The sequence below is a fragment of the Sinocyclocheilus grahami genome, unplaced genomic scaffold (genome assembly GCF_001515645.1).
Source record: "Sinocyclocheilus grahami isolate Dianchi unplaced genomic scaffold, SAMN03320097.WGS_v1.1 scaffold487.1, whole genome shotgun sequence".
NCBI classification, from domain to species: Eukaryota; Metazoa; Chordata; class Actinopteri; order Cypriniformes; family Cyprinidae; genus Sinocyclocheilus; species Sinocyclocheilus grahami.
In genome coordinates, this window is record NW_015505666.1 from 813,012 (window position 1) to 835,168 (window position 22,157).

A 22,157-nucleotide genomic window follows, 5' to 3' on the forward strand; every position below is an offset into this window, starting at 1 on the left:
TATATATATATATACACACACACACACACACATAGAACATTCCATCATATACAGTACATTGTGGCCTTTTACAGTTTTTACTGTATTTTTGATCAAATAAATGTAGTCTTGGTGAGCATAAGAGACTGGTTTTAAAATCTTTTAAAAATCCTATCAACCTCAGGCTTTTGAAAGGTACATATGAGAATGGCATTGCACACAGTATTTCACACTGTTATACCATCACCAAATGAAGTTGTCAAACCTTGCTAGAGTTTGAAAAAAGGTTAGTTTTGGTGATTTGATAGTTGTTTTTTGGGATCCTTGTCAGAGTTCGCCTCTCACTTGCCACTCCGGAGACGTTTTAGTCTCTCCTCTGAGTATGTCGATAGATGTTTACACAAAAATAGCTCAACACGCTAAAGGGCCCACTTGTCAAAAGAAATCAGCGGACAATAAAGCAGTACCCCTGCCAATCCCTCTGGCTTTTGTTCAGAACTCATGCAACCAGCCCATCTGTCCTGAGATGTTCCCTCTGAAATGCTCCTGCCTGGCTCCCTTTTATATTAATCTTCCTGCCAAGCGCAGCAATTCCCTATGGTAGAGTTGCACTCTAGATTGGAAAAATGTGTTGTGTGTATGCTAATGATGAACCACGCAAAAGGCCTTTGTGAGACTTCATCTCCATCTCTGAAGGGAGATGCTTTTAAGGCAGGTATGCCTACGTATTACAGGCTATTTACTTTTGAACCTCGCGGCAGGTGCTTTATTCGGTATCGAGCGCATGTGAAGGGGATTCTGTGATCACCGTTTCAGAATAAAAATGCAAGACTTCGCTCACTGACTGAACTCTCTCCAAGTGAGGGTCTTGTGCAAGAGGCAGCAGCGCCTGTCAGCTGTAATTCTTGCATTGATATTGTTGTTTAACATCGGTTTCTTATACGCTGCCTTTGACATGGTGGCCTATCGCCTTAGGATGCATTACGCAGAAGAAAAGAACAAGCTTGTTTGAATTACGTTCTGCATGAGGGGTTATGCCACTGCAGCTCCTCCATGCCTTATGGACGTGTTCTGGCAGCAGTCTGTAACAAAATACTGAATTCTCCTACAGAATTATACAGATTCTTGGTGGCTAAAGAAGAGCAAAAATAGTTGTTTTTTTGTCAATTTATTTCTCCAATTAATTTGCTAATTTCTTGTAACCTCTCCAACCTTCCCTGTTCCACAGAACATTGTGACATTAACACTTTTCATGTCTACATATGGCTTAAGTCTGTTGTACAAAGTTGCACTTTTTTGTTGTTTACAACTGTTGCTTGTCAGATTGTTCTCTCCAGTGAGATCTTGGATAAAAAGCTATGGCAGACTGTTTGCCACCAGACTGTGTGATATACATCTTAATTAAGACTTTGGTCATGACTGACAGCATTGATTAGGCTTTCTGCCATCCTCGCTTTGACATACAAAATTGAAATCCAAGCAAGCCCTTTCACTAATGTTGGCAATGATTTTTCTGGAAAAAAAAGTATATGTAGTCCGTAATGCATGACAAAATAAAAAGTTTGTGGATTATTTTTGAAATATATATTTATAAATATTATTCTAGGAAATATTTTATAAAATATTCTATTTGAAATATATTTGAAATATATTTTTTTGACATAAGATCTATGAAGTACGAATTTTAAACTTTTGAAACCATCTGTATTTTTTATAGATTATATCAATTTTATTTTTATTTTATTGTAATTTTATTTATATATTTATTTATTGTTATCAATCATTATTTTTATTATTATTTTTGTAATTATTATTATTACTATTATTATTATTTATAAAGTATATTATATACTATTTATGTTATATATATACACTGTATGTTATTTTTTTTAGATATTTTAAAATTACATAAAATGTTGATCACAAAAAATATTATTTATATATATATATATTATAAGACAAGTTTGATTTGCTTTACTAAATATTGTTAATCTGCAACCCCAGCTTTGGTCAGATGGCTTTCTAATGTAGTGACTGATTTACAGCCAGTGCCGTTATTTCCTGACCCGGGTTAACATCTGCCATACTTAGATTGATCCTTGTTTGTTTGACCACATAGTGCTGGCTCTAAAAATAAACCAGCAGCAGGCAGTTCCTCCCCTGCTGATCAGTTCAGTGTGTGTGAGATGTGATATAATACATACGAAATGAAGTTTCTCTGTGCTGTTATCAGGTGTGGCCTTATAGCTACTGATAATTAAATATTATATTTAATACATAAAGTAAAAGTAACTATGTGATTGAACTTTTGTCTTTTGGCCAAAGGGTATGGAATGAGTCAGAGAGGCTAATTTCCATTATTTGATAAGAGACAATAACGACATGCTTGATTGGTTCGTTCACTTCATTGCTTTGTCATTTGGTAGTCTAATGTTAGTCATTCAGTGCCAGTGGGAGAGTGTCAGAAACATTTAAACTCCATTTCAGCAGCATGAAGAGCTATTAAGATTATCCTCTTTTTGTTGTAATTGCTTCATTTACAGTTGAATGAAAATAGATGATTTATTTGTGGTCAGATACAACCAACACAGATTTCAATTTAAACATTGGGCAAAAGCTTAAAACCACTGGGTTCGGATAAAGGCTACACGCTTATAGACGGTTCAACCATTTATAGGTCTGTATTTGTGATTAATATTATATACTACATATTCAAGTTTTTACTGTGGCTCTGAAGCTTTATTTAACTCTGAAGTCACTATTTAACCCTTCCTATAGGATCAGAAACACAGAATGGAAAATTCCATGTCTGTGGCCACAAACACTACATGACTAGAAACCATTGAGAATCTCTCGCTAACACCCAGCAAACTGACATCATCCCTTAAATATTCCGACTAAACAAAGTTTCCCGTACTCCACTACGGAAAAACTCCATGTGCTCAGTGTATGTCCAGCAAATGCTGTTGAATTTACAGCCTCAATTTGTGTCAACGATTCAGAAGTGCATGGATAAACTGCCTGTTATTATGCAGTTGTAAAAGTTCATTAGTTCATTTCTTTATATTTCTGAGAAACAGTATAGTGATGTCATTAACAATATAGTGATGTCATTAAGAAAGCACTGCATTCAAGTCAGTTTGGAATTACTGTAATTATAAGATGACAAATTCTTCTCTGAGCTGAAATTATTCATTTCTGGGTGTGGCATTAAAGGGGTCATATGATGCGATTTCAATTTTTACTTTCTCTTTGGAGTGTTACAAGCTCTTGGTGCATAAAGATGATCTTTAAAGTTGCAAAGACTAAAGTCTCAAATCCAAAGAGATATTCTTTATAAAAGTTAAGAGTCAGCCACACCTACCTAAAACGGCTCATTCTAACACGCCCCCACATACCTACGTCACTATCTGGGAAGATTTGCATAACACCGCCCAAATGTTCACACAAAGAAAGAAGGCGTACTCTAGCCTCACTCACAGGAACGAAAAGCCACAACAGTGAGTTGCGTTGAGAGAGACACGCAAAGCTTCTGCTACTTTGTTTAGATCTGTTTTCATTGACAGGCAATATTGTATCTACAAATATGAAATCCTCAATATAAACTTCTTGTATATTGAGCTGTTGTGTAAAAGCAGTGTCACACCATCAATCATGCTGTTTTTCTGAATATCCTTCGGCTGTCTGCAAGAGGTCGCAGTGTGATATTGCTCAAGCTATTTTGTACTCTTTTAATTTGTTGGTTTATGTACACATGTATAGTTTTTAGGGCTGTCAATTTAAAACTTTATTAATTTATGATACATCTGACGGGGTGTGAATACCAAAATATCATTAATTTATGATACATCTGACAATTTATGGGCTCCATGATGCAGCCAAGGTGCTAACATTAGTTTACCGGGGAACACAAATTCAGAAAGGTCATTGTAAGAGGTCCAGGACATTATCACTGATTTTGGAGGTCTGCAGAGACATTAAAATGACTATGAAAACATAAAGAAACACTGAAAACAAGTTCTGCCCTGATGAGATCTGTAAGATGGAGCTGGTCCACACAGTGAAGCCTGCTGACATTGGGTTTCTCTCTTACTGAACAAACTTCATCCTGAGTGTGTGATTTAAATTTTATTCCTGCTCTCATAGATATATGCCCGCGCTAGGCTGCTTTCCCACACTGTTGTCAGATCCATATGGAAATTATTTCACCAAATCCACCTGGCAACTCATGAGGCTAAAAGTGATAAGAATATTCCCTTAATCTAACCGGACATTCATGCCTTCATGTAACTGACAAGGGTTCATTTTCAACTCAGCACACCTGTCAGCTGTCGGTGCATTATGTGGAGGACATATACTGTATGTATTCAGTGTTCATGTGCCTATATATATGATATATTGTCATCTGGAGCATCAGTAATAAAAAGTTGCCTATGATTTTTAATCAAACTTTCACCAGATAAGAATATCATCAACAGCCAAAGCTGTGGCTGTCATATTTGTGGCATACTTATTACTTGGCCGAACCCCATATTGCACTTTTAGCAAATTACCTCATGGGAATATCAGCAAACTCAATTACTTCAATTAGGTATGAACAGGTGTCCAATTGTTCCCAAAACAGTCTAGTATTTAAAAGCTTTTTATAACTTAAAGGGATAGTTCATCCAAAAAAGAGAAAATATTCTGCCATCATATTCACCCTCATGTCATTCCAAACCTGACTTTGTCTTGTTTTTTTTCAAGAAAATCCTGGCCACTCTTTGCAGTATAATGACAGTAAATGTGTGCTGGACTCCAATATGCTCTAAAATGACAAAAAGCACCATTAAAGTGTCACGAAAATGTGGAAAATGCACTGTTTTTCTAGACTAAAGCCATATGACAGCATTCAGTGTCCAATTTGTGACGAATCTTTCTTTTGAGTCATCTGTTGAATGAATCATTGTTTCTGTTCACAAAATGGTCTGAATGATTCATTCACAAATTGGACTGATTCATTTCTCAAGTCCAACATTTAATGGTTCTTTGGAATTCTCCAGTCCCAATTCATTGTAAATGTATGGAAACGAGTGACATTATTCAAAATGTATCCTTTTGTGTTCCACAGAAGAAAGAAAGTCATTTGGGTTCGGAATGAAAAGATGAGAAAATGATAACATTATTTCTTTTTCTGGATGAACTATGGCTTTAATTTGCAGTTCGGTGCAGAAGATGTTTTAAAATCAACCATTTCAAAGAGGTCTCAAATATGAACAACAATTTCCCTGGAAAATCAAACAATTTCAACGCTGTAAATGAATGTGAAGTATTTTAATGCTAAAGAAGATAAAATGAAACAATAGACTCGTTAATCAACATAGCAGTCAGGATTCTGTGGTCAAATGCGTTTTGTGAAGGTCATGGAGGTTTTTGTGTTTTGTGGTTTGAAAAACTGCTGATGGAGTCAGCTCTCAAGCTGACAAAGGACCGATTGTATTTCATATGCTCCAGCAACAAATCTCATGCTTTTTCAATGCAGGCACATCTCATGCGTTCTATGCAGAGGTGTTTTTTTTTATTTTTATCAATTTTGTAAAGATGAGCCATTAGGTACACAGCTATAATTGAGCACTTTCCACCTCCTCTTAGCATTTTCTCAAAGTTATGATCCAAGATATTTCACATGGTCAGATCATGACTAATATATACCTAGTGGTGTATAAAATGATGACATGTTGAAGGAGGTAATATTTACATACATCATAATAGTTAGATTAATTAGTCATTTATTTTCTTATGAATTCTTTCTTGTTATTTGCAAATGATCACCAGTGAGGAGAAAATGAACATATACAGGAACCACAAGTTGCTTTACTAAATGATGTGGCAGGTGTTTTCAGTTAAGTCATTAACAAGCAGGCAATTTTCCACAGATTTTGACATTGTTGCCCTCACAGATGTAGTAATTTGCACGTTATTGCAAGTTGCTCTGGTTAGAAAGTACCCACTGAGAACATAAATAAGTGTGTTTTGAGGTATCTGAACTTATGCTAGCACGTTCGCTGCAAGTGATTCATTTTTTTTCCCTGGCAGTGGAGTGGTTTGTTGTTTCTTTCATCACCGCGTAAAATCATTTTTCATTGCCATGCACTTCTGGAGGATGAACAAGGCAGATTGACTGTATAATAGCTGTTTGTCATAGCTTCCTCTCATTTCTGTTCATTTGCACTTTATTACACTTTTTTTCTACGCTGCAAGCAAGCAACAAAACCAGAACAGTCTCGCTATAATCAATGGAGCTGTCTGTGCTCCAAGCATGCAACATTGATTATGACGATCTCGGTGTAGACAGCGTGTTAGCCTGAAGATGAACTGTAGGTCTCTCAGCGGAAGCAAGATCTCACCGTGGCACCCACATGAATTAATGACAGGGCGATATTTCGCATGAATTGTACAAGCTGACTCCAGGTGCTGTGTGTATTTCTGTGAAGCCGGTTTCGCTTGACGACTAATCGACAAGCCTTAATATTCACTTCCAGTATTTTGATGAAATGGCCGCTTAGTCATATTTGCGCGGTTTTAGTGTTTCTAAATCACTCTGATTTGTCAGAGTGATTTTTCAGGAGACCTTTGGAAATGTTGTTGATTGACTCATTCAGGAAGTGTTATGTCATTTCTATGCAACACTTTTTAGCCATCTCTCTTTCAGACATGTTTGTGACAGCAATTTTATGATGTGTTTATGATGGCAACTCTGTTGCACAACTGAATTAAGCCTATGATTTAGTGTTGAATGATGTCATCACCACTGCAGTTTCAGTAAGTGGATTTTGAAGCTGTTCTCTGAAGCTGCACTGATACCAAAAGTGTCATCCAACAGCAAAATTGCATTGGAAACGTAGGGAATAACCTGGAAATGATGTAATATGTCTGCAGTGCTGGTTGATGTCTACAGACATTGAGGATTAGAGCTGGAGTCCAGAAAAATCTCAGTGATTTTAAACAGATCTTGTTACTTAACATATAATCTGCTTCAGGATTTAATTGGTCTAGCCTTTAGAAAGATTCAAAATTGGACCTAAGGATTGGAAGGTTACCATCCAAACAAGCATAATCTATGAAAACTGAAATAACTTCCGTTTGGTCCCAGGAAGTGAGAATCTTTCATTTCTGATGTATGTTAATTTTAAATTGTTGATGACCTCAGCTATAATATATAGCTTAGAATGGTTTATAGTCTCTCTCCCCCTTGCGTTTGCATTTTGCATTTCATTTCATCCTGTTAGAATATCCCATATATTTTATTAATTTTGGTTTAGTCATTCTTGCATGGTAGAATGTTTAAAACCATACAGACATTTACTATAAAATCACCTTCTAAAGTTAAAGGCACTGTGTTTTTCATAGAATGAGATACTTGCTCTATATAGCTTTGTATTTAAAATGCTATGTTACACATTTTTTTTATTTAAAAAATGTTTATTAGTTTTCTCAATCACTCTAGATTTATTTTATTTTATGTATATATTTTTTCTTCTTCCCCTGTCAGAATATCCCAGCATTTTTTGACTTTATTCATTCACTTTAAAAATCACATTTTAAAGTATAAGGCACCGTTTCATAGAATGACTCATATGCTGGCACATGCTAGCTTTACATTTCACGATAGCGGTCTCTTAATATGAAACCCTTTGCCCAGCAATCTAACATTATTTTGATCTACCCAAGATTGGACTCAAATTTCAAATTTGGAAACAACTCCTGGAGACTGGTCTGATTTTCTTAAGGGGTTTCCACCCTCTTTTCAAACAACATTAGCTGTGACCTCTTTGGCAGTCGATTCAGTATTATGTAATGCATGTGAATATGCCTATTGAATCTCTTTTAGCTTGGCTTTAACTGTATTTGGCCATCACGAGCAGCATAAACCGAGAGAAAGCCACAATCGGACATCAGAGGCCTAAAAACACTTTTTAGCTTGAAACGCTGACCTTGAGCTGTGCATTATAAAAAAAGTTTCAGCAGGGAACCACTGAATGTTGAACTTTAATCTGTAGTTAAGAAGCTCTGTTTCCAATAATATTTTTCATCAATGTGTTGCATAAACCTCACACAGTTTTGGCTCTCAGCTTGGGGAGTTTGTTCAAAGGAGAGGAATGAGGCATGATGAACATTTGGAAAACAAGTTAACGCTTCATCTACTCCGGGTCTCTGGTTTGGAGCTGGTTTCTGCTAGCCAAGCTCAGAGCTCTGAGTCAGGATGACGCTAGTGGAGATCCGCTTCCAGTCCACCTCACGGCCAAGATCACGTCGAATAGAATAATACTTACACTCTTGTTCCATAAACACCAGCTCTGTTGTCTTAATGGATACGATTACCTTCCAGCCCTCTCGCTTGTCGTAGAGGAGAGCACCAGCTGTTGTTTTGCATGCTCAGCTAATGTCGTAAAGTTTGTTTACAAAGGTCAGAAAGTGTGGTGTCTCTGAACACACCAGAGCTGATTCACACCATCAGTCAAATTCATTAAACAAGCTAATTTTGCCAGCTGAGCCCCCAACACGTTCTGCCATACATTAGACAAAAGATATTAAAAAAATAACCCATTTTTTATACCTATATTCACTGTGTTTGTGTGTATGAGAGGGTTTTTGCTATGTAAAAGTGCATATGAGGTGATTGTCACGGGCAGGGTGTACTAGAGACCAGACAGGAAGACGAAGATGATGAATAAACGGATATTTAATGACTTGAACACAGGAGATCCAGACAGGGTAGACATCAACACACAGGGTAACATTCACAGGAACATTGACATTGACAATAACCGACAAACTAGACTACAAGAGGCAGTAACTAATATAGGGTGGATAACGAGGGGCAGACAGGGGAGCACAATAAGGTGATTAACTGAAAATGAGGACAGGAACAACCAAATAAGGCCATAGAGGGAGAAACCACAATCGACAGTTCACAGGGGTGTGACAGATCGCCCCCCCCCTCCCGGAAGGCGCGACCTCGCGCCGGGGGGACATAGGGAGGGACGGAGGGGGACTTAGGAGGAGGACAAAGGAGTGGATGTGGGATGGAGACAGGGGAAGGCAAAGGGCTGGCAGGCAGACATGACAGGTGGAGCCTCCGGCGGAGGACGGCTATCCGGGAGGAGGCCGGCAGACCGAGACCAGGGGGGTGACGAAGGAGGGAGGAGCCAGGGAGGAGACAGGAGGGCCCCGGAGCAGGAGCTCAGCAGGACCCAGGCCACAGCCATAACAGCGGCCCACGGTGGAGCCGACGGTGGGAGGAGCCATGGAGGAGGGATGGCTGCCGACTCCAGGGGGAGACCAATGGCGGCGGAGCAGGTGGAGGAGGAGCCCGAGGCAGAGACGGAGAGCCAACAAACCAGGGGGATGCCGAGGATCCGGGGGGCCGGGGTGGAGCCCGCTCATCAAAAATGACAATAACCGACAAACTAGACTACAAGAGGCAGGAACTAATATAGGGTGGATAACGAGGGGCAGACAGGTGAGCACAATAAGGTGATTAACTGAAAATGAGGACAGGAACAACCAAATAAGGACACAGAGGGAGAAACCACAATCGACAGTTCACAGGGGTGTGACAGATCGCCCCCCCCCCTCCCGACAGTTGTGGCAAGAGAGAATTAGTCCCTTTTTCCTCCATCACATTTCTATACTTAGTGTAATTGTGTGTATTTATACAGTATGTGTGTATGTATGAGAGGAAGCGAGTGACAGTAATGTGATGGTAGCGGCGCTATTATGCCTGGAGGAAATGCTGTGACAACGAGTAGGTAAGATGCATTTGTGAGTAACCACCTGCTGAAAAATTTAATGCAAGACTAAATTTTATATATTTACATGCTGATTTTGCAAGAACAGAGGGTTTTACTTGGAAATAATAAGTCATGGCACCATAAAATGAACAGGTCTAATCATTCTGCTATAAAAAGCTAATAAGCTTGTTTCTCCAGTGTGTATGACAGGTTTTATCAGTGCATAATCCCACAAATTCTGTGTTCGGGATATAAAGTTATTGAGTAGCTGGATGAAGAGGTCAAAGCCAGGCCCTCACAGAATCTGTTCAGCAGATTTCCAATAAATTGGAGTAACCTTCATTCACAAAGTTCTGCTTCATGTGTGGTGAGAAAAAGTTACAATTACAAAAAATTAAGTAGCGATTATGGTATCTTTTTTTCTGTGCTGAAGATTGCCTACTCCGTTTAACACGTTTCACCACATTTTAAATAAATTCTGCAGAATTCCACATGTTTTCCCTCCAAAATCAGCACAGAAAATAGCTTTTTTTTTGTGCAACCAAATAATTTGTTAGTAAGCGTATAGCTGGCTTCCTGTAAACAAAAGCAACTATGATCGCAAGTTCTGTCATTACCAATTGAGTTAAACGGAACTAACTTCCATAGTTAGCTAACGATGCTTTTGCGAAAATGCACCCCTGATTATGCTTGATTCAAATAAACTGCGATCAGACTGAAAAGGGTAGTGTAGACCTGAAATAATTGGTAGGAAGAAATTTAGCATTTAAACACCTGAAGCCAACTATTTTCTTTGGTTATTGGTTTTAAAAGAAAAACATTCTTAAACAGGACTTTCAGAATCTGAAACCTTGAAGGATTCATTTGCATTAACTAAAATTAGTGCTTGTAAACATACCTAATGTGAAAAAAGCCGGCAAATTCCACTTGGACCTGGTCTCTCTCTGGCTAGCCTTGGAAGGACTTGACCTGACTTTTTTTCTGAACAATAAGAATATAAATTGCAGTAACTGATTACAAAATAGACAGACGAAAGACTGGACAATGAATACTGTTCTTGATTAAATGTATTAAATGTCAAACGCAACTGGCAGACCTTCTTAAAAATTGGGTGTACAATCAGAAAATTGTAGGAAAATATTAACAGTTGAGCAAATGCACTCAGTCTTTTACTGGAACTTGTAAAAGATGTGGATTTGCAAATGCCAAGTTTTTTTTAAGTATATCAAATGACCATTTTAACTACGATTGATTGGTTATTCTTCTGTGCAGTTTTATAAAGTCCTGCATAAGGCCTCAATCAAATCTCTGAAGTCATGTGTGGCTCGTGTTAAAGAGCCAGTAACCCGGAATGCCTCTCAGTGAAGTCAAAATGATGAATCGCGCAGATCCAGTCAAACAATTACTGTGCAATTTGGAGCCCATGCAGTTGCATGCAAATTACCACTCAGCACTGGGAAGAATGTAAAGAGTAATGAGCAGGGACTCAAAATAAGTTTTCACATATGAATGCCTTAAAGGAAACCCTCACTGAAACCCTCTGTCTGAATGCCCGGAGATTGGTATTCGAGGGGGTCGGCTGATAACACGCTGTCCCAGATTGCTGATAAGAGAACAACGTGTGTTTTTGATTGTTAGTGACAGCAAGGCTTACTTCAGCAGGGGAGAGCGGGGGGTGACACGCGTGTTGTTTTGGTGATGTAATCGGGGTCACTGCAGGAGGTAGCGCTTTCCATTACCAGTTGTTTTGTAGTTTTCCGGAGAGAAGGACCACAGGGCATCCGGGATAGCTATGACACAGACACTTAGCTCAGTATCACTTTGGTGCATGCAGCAGGCGTACGCAGCATGGTCATTACCCAGCATTCATCGACAGGACATGTTTCCACATGCAATGTGTTTTAGTGCCTTTCATCTCTTCTGATAACAGTTATTGTCAGCTTTCACAGAGATTGATATAATTTCTGTCTGTGTGAATCATATTATTTATCTGCAGTACTCTCATGCTTTTGGACTTTGTTTTGCTGTTCTGACTGATCAATAGCAAATGCTTCTAGTGAAGATTGCTGAAGGTCTAATAGGTTTTTACATTTATTCATTAGGCAAGTCAATAATTTACAAGTAATTCTCACAAGTTAGATTTGAATGCAACACTGACTCTAAAGATACAATAGCATAATGAACAAAGTAAACAGAAAGTGGAAATATGAAGAAAAATACTGGAACAGAATTTAAATCAGTTAAATCTATAGGCCTAGCGTGAAACGCTGATTCACAAACAAATTCCTCTTATAAGCTGGTTCTTTTTAGTGATTTAAAACGTGCAGTATAAACAATGTAGTTTGACTTCCAAATGCATGACTCTTATGAACTGATTCTTTTTATGAATTAAAACAAACAGAACAACCATTGTAGTTCAATTCCTGAACAAACGACTCTAAACAGGTTCTTTTTAGTGAATCAAGACATACAGTACAACCAGTGTAGTGTAGTTTGATTCCTGAATTAATGACTCTTGACTTGTTACCCATTTTTTAAACGGAAATAAAGATACTGTTAAAACAGTGTTGTTTGAATCCCAAGTGAATTACTCATATAAACAGGATCCTTTTTAGTGACTTAAAACCAGACAGCATGACAACTAGTTCAACTGATTCACAGATAATTGAGCCTGTTCTTTTTAGCGAATCAAAACCATATAGTGAGCATGTTCTTTCTACTGAATCAAATCCATAAAGCATTTTACCTAGGTTTGTGAGAAATGTGAACACACTTCTGTTGGCTTAATATTTAAGACCAGGTAATAGATTTGCATTTATGCCATGGCTATCATTAAATAGTCGAAACATACCTTTTGCTGGAATTGTTGTAAATTAATGTATTGATTTATTTCAGTCATTTGGAAATGGAGTTGGGAGACCTGTCTGAGACAGTTATTATTTCTCCATTATATAAATTCTATCTGGTGACGCTAGTGGCTAATAAATTACACACTTCACCTTGAAAACTCCAGGCAATGAAGATTGGAAGAAAATGGTTAAAAGCTTTTGTGCGCTCTTGATTATGTGACCTGCAATTCAAGAACCAGTTTGGATCATTTAGAAGTCAACACACAATCTGTTCATCCATCACACTGTTAATAGACCGTTTAAGGCAAATGTTGTTTATGTACATGTCAATGCTGTTTTCATTTTATGTCGTCTCTTGTATTCACCTAGTGTTTTCTTGTCCTTAGTATGTTCTAATTTCCTTCAGGGTCAATGTTACATGTGTTGAATACTAATATTGCTAACATATTTGCATACATTACTGTTTAAAACTTTGGGGTCGGTAAGTGTTTTTGGTCAAAAAGGTGTTTTTGAAAAAAGTATTTTACAGTATGCTCACCAAGGCTGCATTTATTTGATCAAAAATACAGTAAAAACTAATATTGTGAAATGATATGATTTAAAATAATTGTTTTCTATTTGAATATAATTTAAAATGTAATGTATTCCTGTGATGGCAAGGCTGAAATTTCAGCAGCCATTGCTCGAATCAGAGTCACATGATCCTTCAGAAATCATTCTAATATGCTGATTTGGTGCTCCATAAACCGATAAAAAAATTTTTTCAGAATCTCTTGATGAAATTTCAATAGAACAGCATTTATTTAAAATGGCAATCTTTTTAACATTAGAAATGTCACTTTTGATCAATTTAGTGCATCATTGCTGAATAAAAATATTAATTTCTTAATGTTTTTAGTGTATGTATGCTGTATGCACAGTTGCTTAGTGGAAATATTTGAGGAGATTGTGCTGACCGTTTCTCTGACAGTCATGTGGGTCTTAAATTCAAACAGACACATGCCGTCAGCGACAAATCTGCGGACCGATCCAACTTTCTGATCACCGAACAACTCGGAGCAAATCCCTGGGGATGATTCCAAAAACAATTAAAGCTCTGCGGTCAGCCAGTACTGGAGACATACTGCGCAGTCACACGACGCATGTAGACACCGCCGCATCCCTCTCCTCAAACGCCTCCCTCCGTTCCCCAGAAATGCAGCATTCCTGGTTCTTATTGCCGTACATATGGATTCCATCTGCTTAGGGCTGCCAGAATTCAGCATGTGTGATTTAACCTATTACAAAACTCTCTCAAACTATTGTTTCAGTTGTCCACTATATGGTTAAATTGAGGGCGTAGGATATCTAAGTCTCTAGTGTGTCACAAAAATACCATCTTGCACAAGAAATATTGGATATTATTTTACTTATGTGTGGGTTTAACCTAGCATAGAGGTTAGTAATGGAGTTGACCAAGCGCAAAACTGCGTGAGTGTAGTAGGTGTTGTGGGTGTAGGTTTACATGGTGTGGCTTGAATCACTTTCTAGCTTTTGCATGCTGGCATTGCACTGTAAGAAATCCAGGGAGTTGTTTTTCCACATTTGTACTTGGAGAGAGACAGAAAATGTGTGTGTATGTGTTTTCATGCATTCTCAGGCTAAGTGAGCAGGCCGGGCTTCACAGGCCTTTAAAATAGATTTAAATACAGACTCTAAGCTGCAGTGAGGTCAGCGGCGTATCCGCATTCAGCACGCATGCATGGGAAAGCTGGGAAAACTCCAGTATGTCCCAGCGGTTCCTCCCCATTGACTGCACAAGCGTACTAGCTCTTTTAATGTCCCCTTGTCAGCCTGTCAAAGCACTTTTGGTCAACTGGTCCACTGTGAAGCATGTGATAAGTACTGTAATGCAATTCTGGCACCCTAGAGGTAAAATGCAAATTATTTTATAGAGCCTCCTGTCTGAGCCAACCTGTGGATGCTGTGTTTTTCCAAACCAAGGCCTTTGGTTTTGGCCAAAAGGAGTGTGTTGTATGTTGCCAATGTGAATTCATTGGGTTTTGACATTGTTACAGGGCATTGACGCCTGCACACCCACAATCCTAAGCTGGTTTAAACCTGGCTGACGCCTTCATTATTCATTCTCTCTCGTTCATCGGCTTGAAAACAACATGTATTGAAATTTGCTTTTCTTAAGTTAGCTTGAATAACAGTTTTCAACATTTTTCAATTACTTATTGAATGTACAGATAAGTAATGAGCAACCTCAGATATATTATAGACATCTATAGCATTTGAACACTTACACCACACATAAAATGTATACATTTTAAATTGCATTAAATAACAGAATACATTTTTTCCCTTACTATTTTATTTTATTTATTATTTTGTTTTATTTTATTTAACATTCGACCATAAAGTGTCCTTAATTTTGGACAATATGCACTACTGTTCAAAAGTTTAGCGTCAGTAAGTTTTTCTTTTTTAAGAAATTAATACTTTTATTCAGCAAGTGACAGCAAAGTCATTTCTAGTGTTACAAAATATTTCATGTATTGAATCTGCTAGGTTTGCTTTAATAAAAGTAGTTTTCAAAGTCACATTCTGCAAAAACCCATTGCTATTTGAGGTCAACCAAAATGCTTTATTAAAAACAAACTACATCACAAAGTTATGACTTATCACTCTATCATAATAACACACTCCAGTTGTAATGTGGGCTATAAACCACATCCCCAGCTCAAGGAGGTCTGTATCTTTTAGGTCAAATGTCTTAAATAAATCCACTGATGTCCAGCAGACAGTCAGAATAGAGAAAATGTGTGTTGTAAATTGGAAAGAAAAGCTGGAGGCTCTATTTTTCTCAGTCTACTTATGTCATCATAAACAGAGTTCCTTGAGAATAGAGACTTTGCGGTACGGGTATCACTTTGGACACACTTTTAATGGTTTCCAAACCCACAGGCCTTTTGAATAGTGAGCTGGCGTGAGGGAGGTCTTAATCTGCAGTGGCATCACTGGCAGATACTGCACACTTGAAGAAGACGAATAAGGAGCTTGAGGGAAAAACTTTTCACTTCATGACCTGGCATCATGATCATTTATTTATTATTATGCAGCATTATGCAAATGCATTTTCACACTGGTCGCCATAACTCATTAAAGCCATGAGTGAAGTAGTGGAGGCGCTGTGTGACTGACAGTATGGTTTCAAGCTTTAGGCTTTTTCCTTGCACCCTGATGCTTTGGTTGTTCCGGTAGATCAGCTCTTTTTTTTTTACTCTTTATAAAATAAACATTTCACAATCTTTAATACCCGTGAAATACTGATTTTCTTATTTTCAATCAATTCCTTTTCAATAATTTAACTGCAGGTAATTATTTTAGTTGCAGTCACAGGATGCTGTTACCTGACCTCTGAATAACCTGAAAAATATTAATACTAAAATATTAATATTATTATTCTACATTCTATTCAATTATTTATTGAATAAACTGATTCGGGGATCTATAAAGAGTAACCTCAGGTATATAGTCATGTAAAAGCATTTGAACACTTTTACACCACACATAAAGTGTATGAATTTGATCACAGAATATTAAACAAAGTGGTGTTTGTTTTGCATTTTTGCAATTTATTTATTTTTTTGACTTGTAACATTTGACAACCATAAAGTGTCCAAATGTCTCAATTTTGAATAATATCATTACAAGTATGCATGAAACAGATCAACAGGGACAGTAAATACATTTATAGTGTTACAAAAGGTTTATATTTTAAATAAGTGCTTAATTATTTATCAATAAAATCCTGAATTAAATTTTAAAATATATAAAAAAATTATTTTAAATAATATTTTAAAATATTACTATTTTTACAGTATTTTTTTAATCAAATAAGTAAATACATTTTGCTTGTGCTATTTTTCTCAAAAATAAATGGTACACGTCATATTTAGTTATCTGAAGCATTGACCTTCAAAATATATTTTCGGCAGTAGGCCAACTGTAAAAACCTGCCATAAAATGTTTTTGAGCATGATTTCCTTTTGAAGCATAATCACACAGAACAAAGGAAGGCCAGGATTTGGAAGAAGCCAGGCGTTTAAAGTTATTTAAAGTGCGTGTGTGTGCATTTCTCTACGTGTGAAGTCTTTATAGCCTACTATAATTTGAAAAGTTTACCCTGACCGATGTTTGAGGAAGTGGAGCTGAAAGGAAAGCGAGCGAGATGCCAGTCTTACCACCCATTGCTTAAGCGTTTCAGTCTGGCTGTGCATGAGCCTGGCACACTCATCTGTCACGGAGACCCACTGAGAGTTTTAATAAGAGCTGTGGACTCAGGAGATTATAGTGAACGAGGGGGAATTTTGCGCCGCTCTAGGATCTTATACACCTGTCATTCATTCTTTATTGAGCTGAGGCGAGGGCAATGGAGAGCAAGATCTTATTATGAACATCTGCAGGGCTGCGAATTAGTTTGTATTGATACATGAATACAATAGCAGAGTACTAGGCCCAGGATAGTGAGGTGTGGTCTTGCATTGCTAAACACCTGTACTTCCTCCCATGCCGCAGGCAAGTAACCATCACTCCACCCCTGCCTTGTCTCCATGGCAACCTAGTTCAAATTCTGTCAGGATGCGCCTTATTTTTTATTCCTCCTTGAAGCAAAGCACTTACTGTAAGATGGACTGCATGATCTATATAGCAGCAATTATATAAGGGTGTATTTTTTATAATAATAACATGCCTTGGAAGACCTATGATGAGTTTGTCGTGCAATATATTTACATTATGATAAGCAACATACACTGCCGTCACATTTCCCCTGGTGAAGCCGATTAAGGATTTACATCATTCCCGCTCTCAGGCAGGCCCCTAAAATTACATTTGCCTCACGAGAGTAAATGAGACGGTTCAAACGAAAGCCCCTCTGTCAGTGGAGGACAACAAAACAGAGTCATTTGTTTCCGCCACATCATAATTTAACACGCCGTCAGCTCCAGGAGTGTTTGGCAACAATGGGACTGATGGAAACACAGGGATGAGAGCGAATCCAATTTTCGAGGAGCCCAACCATCCTGTTAAAAACAATAACCACTGTGATTCAGACACTAACGGAGTCTCACCCCAGCGGTTCGGCTGTGAGCTGGGATGAAAAGCTTTGTGATGGTGCAGTAGTGCTGAACAAGCGAGCCTTCAATCTAATGTTGATTTCAGGGACGCTGTGTGATGTGGAGTCGGTTTCATAGGTAAAGTGCGGAATCCTTTCAGGTGTCATCATTGAAACATTAGCATTAATTTATATGCATGTAGATCTAAGTCTGTGTTCCACAAATAGAGGACAGCGGTTCTTTACAGTAATTGCTGGTTGTCCGGAAAGGTGATACGCCTATCTTTCTCCTTCTGAGCAGACAAAACAAGCCGGCCAAGTTTATCACCTGTTACTGCCTAGAAGGGAGCCCTGGGGGGCCTGTTATACAGTTTGCCTGCTTATTATTATTAAAGAGATAGTCCATCCAAAAATGAAAATGGGATAATTTGCTCACCCTTATGTTGTTCCAACCTGTATGACTCTTTGTTCGTTGGAACATACAAGAAAATATTTTGATAAATGTTGATAACCAAACAGTTTCGATTCCATTGACTTCTGTTTTATGGACAAAAAATACAATGGAAGTCGATGGGAACCCTTTTTTTTTTTTTTTTTTACTAATATTCTTCAAAATATCTTCTTTCATCTTCCACAAAAGAAAGAAAGTTATATGGGTTTGGAACGACATGAGGGGTGAGTATTATAGAGTTTTCATTTTTGGCTGAACTATCCTTTTAAATGAAGATGACGCTCCTCTGCAGTGAATGGGTGCCATCAGAATGGGAGTTCAAACAGCTGATAAAAACATCACAATAATCCACATGTAACGAATCAGCTCATGGGAAATATGAATAATTAATCATAACTAGTTATAATTAATTATGAATATTTTAGATCCGCTGGAGATATTTAGCTGATCTCTCAGGGTCAACTGTCTTGTCAATTCTAAGAACGTTAATTTCCTGGTTAAGGGAAATAACTTCCTTACTGTACAATTCTACAAAAGCTTGTAGCATAAATCTGCATGATTAAGTGACTCCAGTTATGAGCAAACAATGAACCACGTCAAGTGTGATACAAGTAAGGTTTTATTAACTACATAAACACTTAAACTAGTCTAACATACTACATAAACACATAAACTGGTCTAACATACACATACACACACACACACACACATACAGTTAGTATAGGAAAGGGTTAAAGTTTAACTCAGTACAGAAAGAGGCATAAAGAATCCGACCCGGGGAGGGTCCCGGGTGTGGGCCTTTAAGGTCGGAGAAGATCCCCGCCTCTCAAGATGGGCTTGTCCAATAAGAAAGGCCGGTATACCAAGTGGGAGTTTTGAGATACTGGGGAGTTTTATGACCCTTTGTCTCTAAGCATGGTAATTTGCAAATGGAACTTGAATCGAAATTACTAAAGATTCTTAGAACACTAATATGTTGCATAGGTATAAACATACAATATACACTCTCAATTAGATCATCCGAATACGAATTAATAGAGACCAAACACGCTATATGTAAGGTTACATGAATGAGTGGTTCTATCATAAACATGCAGTGATTTTCCCTGCTCACATTCCATGAGGTCGTAAATGTATCTGGTGTCAGGGTTGCCATGGTTTGGTGTCGTTGCAGACATCCTGGCATCCAGTTTATTGGGTGAGGGGACTGTGACGATTTGTTAATCTAATGAAGAACTGATTTGTTAAATCAAATGAAAAATTGTGTGTTTGATTGGTCCAGACGCTACACACACGTAATCCACATCACTCCAGTCCATCATTTAATATCTTGTGAAGTGAAAAGCCGCGTGTTTGTTAGAAACACATCCTCCATTAAGGCATTTTAAAATATTGCTTCTGGATGAAATATGAGTCCATAATCCATAATAACACTTCCTCCAGCCTTCAGTAAAAAAATAAAAGAAATCTCCTGTTGTCCTCTTACATCAAAACCATCTGCATATTTACTGTTTTGGACTATTTTCGCTTGTAAACAGTGCTTGATCTGTGCATATTTCTCTCCTGATTCAGACGAGACGACTTTTCCACTGAAAGCAATATTATGGATTGAGGATTTTAGCTGGAAGCAATGGTTTAAAGTTTTTGTGATTTTAGCCGGAAGCAACACCAGTGGTTTTTCAGGATGAGACAGAAGTCCTTGTAGTCCTAGTATTGAGCTGATGAGCATGGTGCTAACAACAGCAAGGTCGTGGGTTCTGTTCCTGAGGGGGGGTGTCTTTGATATTATTACCATTATTATTATATAATTATATAATGCTGGTATATTTGAACTTTGAGTTTAACAGCTGCATTTTTTTCTAGCTGAACCTACATTTTTCTTTTTATTTAATTCTTTTGTGCAGGAATCCTCAGTTTGCCGGACAGTTTGAGCCTGCACAGGAACCAGCAGCGCTCAAATAAAGCTGGAGACGCCTACAGTCAGTCCGAGCAGCGTACAATTGAGCAGTCTCTGCTGGCCACACGTGTGGGGAGCATCGCTGAGCTCAGTGAGTAACCAAACGTCTATTTTTCAGCTTAAATTAAAGCTCTTCTGGCACTTTATACTTTATCTACCAATCATTCCTTGTTCAGATAAGCGGAAGCCACCATCGTTCTTTGGTTAAATACTTGTTTGTGTTTGCATGTGTGTGCATACACCTCTTTTAAGTGTTTTACCCGGTACTAGTTCTGTCGGGTGATCTACAGCTCTGTTTGATTTGCATGTACAGCACATTTTCACAGTACTCAGGAACAGCTGCATGATGGTGCGGAGTGTTTTAAGATATAAATTTCAATGCAAATTAATTTAGTTTGAAGTAAGTATTAGCCCCAGTTTGGAGCATTTCACACCAAAGTGGTATGTGTTTACTAGTAGGAATCCATCTGCTCAGGATTCAGGTCTCCATCTCTCACCTCAAAAAGGCCTTTAGCTCTCAACATCATATCCAGCACAATCCACTCTCATACAAGTACCATACACTGTATTAGATTTTCCCATGCATTTAATGCACTGCTTTAGATATATCAGTTTTTAAAAGGGTCGTTGTTATTAGTAACTCAACTGTTTAACAAAGCACTTAGTTAGGCAGCATGCAGTTTGTCCTATGTGCATCTCCATCTGGTTTAACAATGCATAAAAACATATTGTATTGTATTGTTTATAATTAATAATAATAATCAACAAATATGTAAAATAATTCATTTATAATTATGAAATTAAGCTATTTAATTTATGATTTGGTTTGCGTGTCAGTATTCTGTTTTATTCTATTTTGTGTTTTCTACACACTCACATATGTATATAATATATATAATGCATATATTTGCATTATATATGATAGCAGTTCTTCCCTGCTTTATTATCATATATGCATTTATTTTTTGTTTTATGTATATTATAATATAAGTAATATATGAGCAATATCACACACACACACACACACACACACACATATATATATATATATATGCATTTATTTTCTGTTTTATGTATATTTTAGAGTATTATGGAATATTATTATATATAGATTTATTTTGTTTATTTATAAATATATATTACATTTAAAATTTTCAAAAACTACTATATGTACAGTATACATTGCATTCTTGCATTTATTTGCATACTAAATTGGTCTTCTTGCTTGCATATTTTTGGAATACTAAATTATAAAAGCTTATGTCTTACTTGTGCATATTTATCTGGTTATAGTTGCCTTTACTTTACTGCACAGTGATGTGCAGCCATCTGAAAACAAGATGCATGCTGAATATCATGACAACAACAGCATTTAATTTAAGCAGAACCAAAGCCTAAAACTCAAGTCTTGCCTAAAACTTTAACACTATTGGTTTGCTGCCTTGCAAGCACTGGTATTTCTTTCTGGAAATGCAAATCTAATTAGATGTAAAGCTCTTTTACTTAGGAGATTGGTCATGTAATTCAATATATTTTACAGCAGAAAGCTTGTTCTATTCTTGAGAACATTGATTTTAAACGCAATACTATATGTGCTGCAGGACAGACCTTGAAAGTGAAATCTTTGTAGTCACAATGGCTGCCTTGTATGAACTCGGCAACAACAAACACAAAAATACAGCAAATAAGCATGGCACTGTTTAATATGTGAAAAGTAAATGGAAACTTCTCATAGCAAAGCCTGGAGAAGCAGATATGCGCAAAATGCTGCAGTTTGTTCCTTCAGAAAAGCCTGTGCTCTTCAAAACTTAAATAAAAAATCTCCATTAGTACTTTTTTATAGACACAGTATCCATGGAGATTTCCGTAAATTGCTTCGTCTATTTCCAGCTCCTCTTTTCTGTCTGTCTCTCTCTTTCTCATGGATGTCCCCAGTGACCCTGCAGGGGAAGTTGAGGGCAGTTTGAACCCTGGTTAGGGACAATGGTCCTCCCCTGATTTACACATTCAGTATTCCGCCTCCAGCAAGGGCAGGAACAACAACTGT

The 22,157-nt window shown here is 37.5% G+C and overlaps 1 protein-coding gene across 2 annotated transcripts in view; it reads left to right on the forward strand.

The window, feature by feature from the left end:
- Window positions 1-22,157, forward strand: part of LOC107553977 (ankyrin repeat and BTB/POZ domain-containing protein BTBD11-B) — a 65,476-nt gene that overhangs the window by 20,054 nt on the left and 23,265 nt on the right. For both annotated transcript variants that reach the window (XM_016236324.1, XM_016236323.1), the window contains exon 4: window positions 20,058-20,201. In XM_016236324.1, coding sequence (XP_016091810.1) covers window positions 20,058-20,201 — 144 coding nt within the window. The remainder of the gene's footprint in view (window positions 1-20,057; window positions 20,202-22,157) is intronic.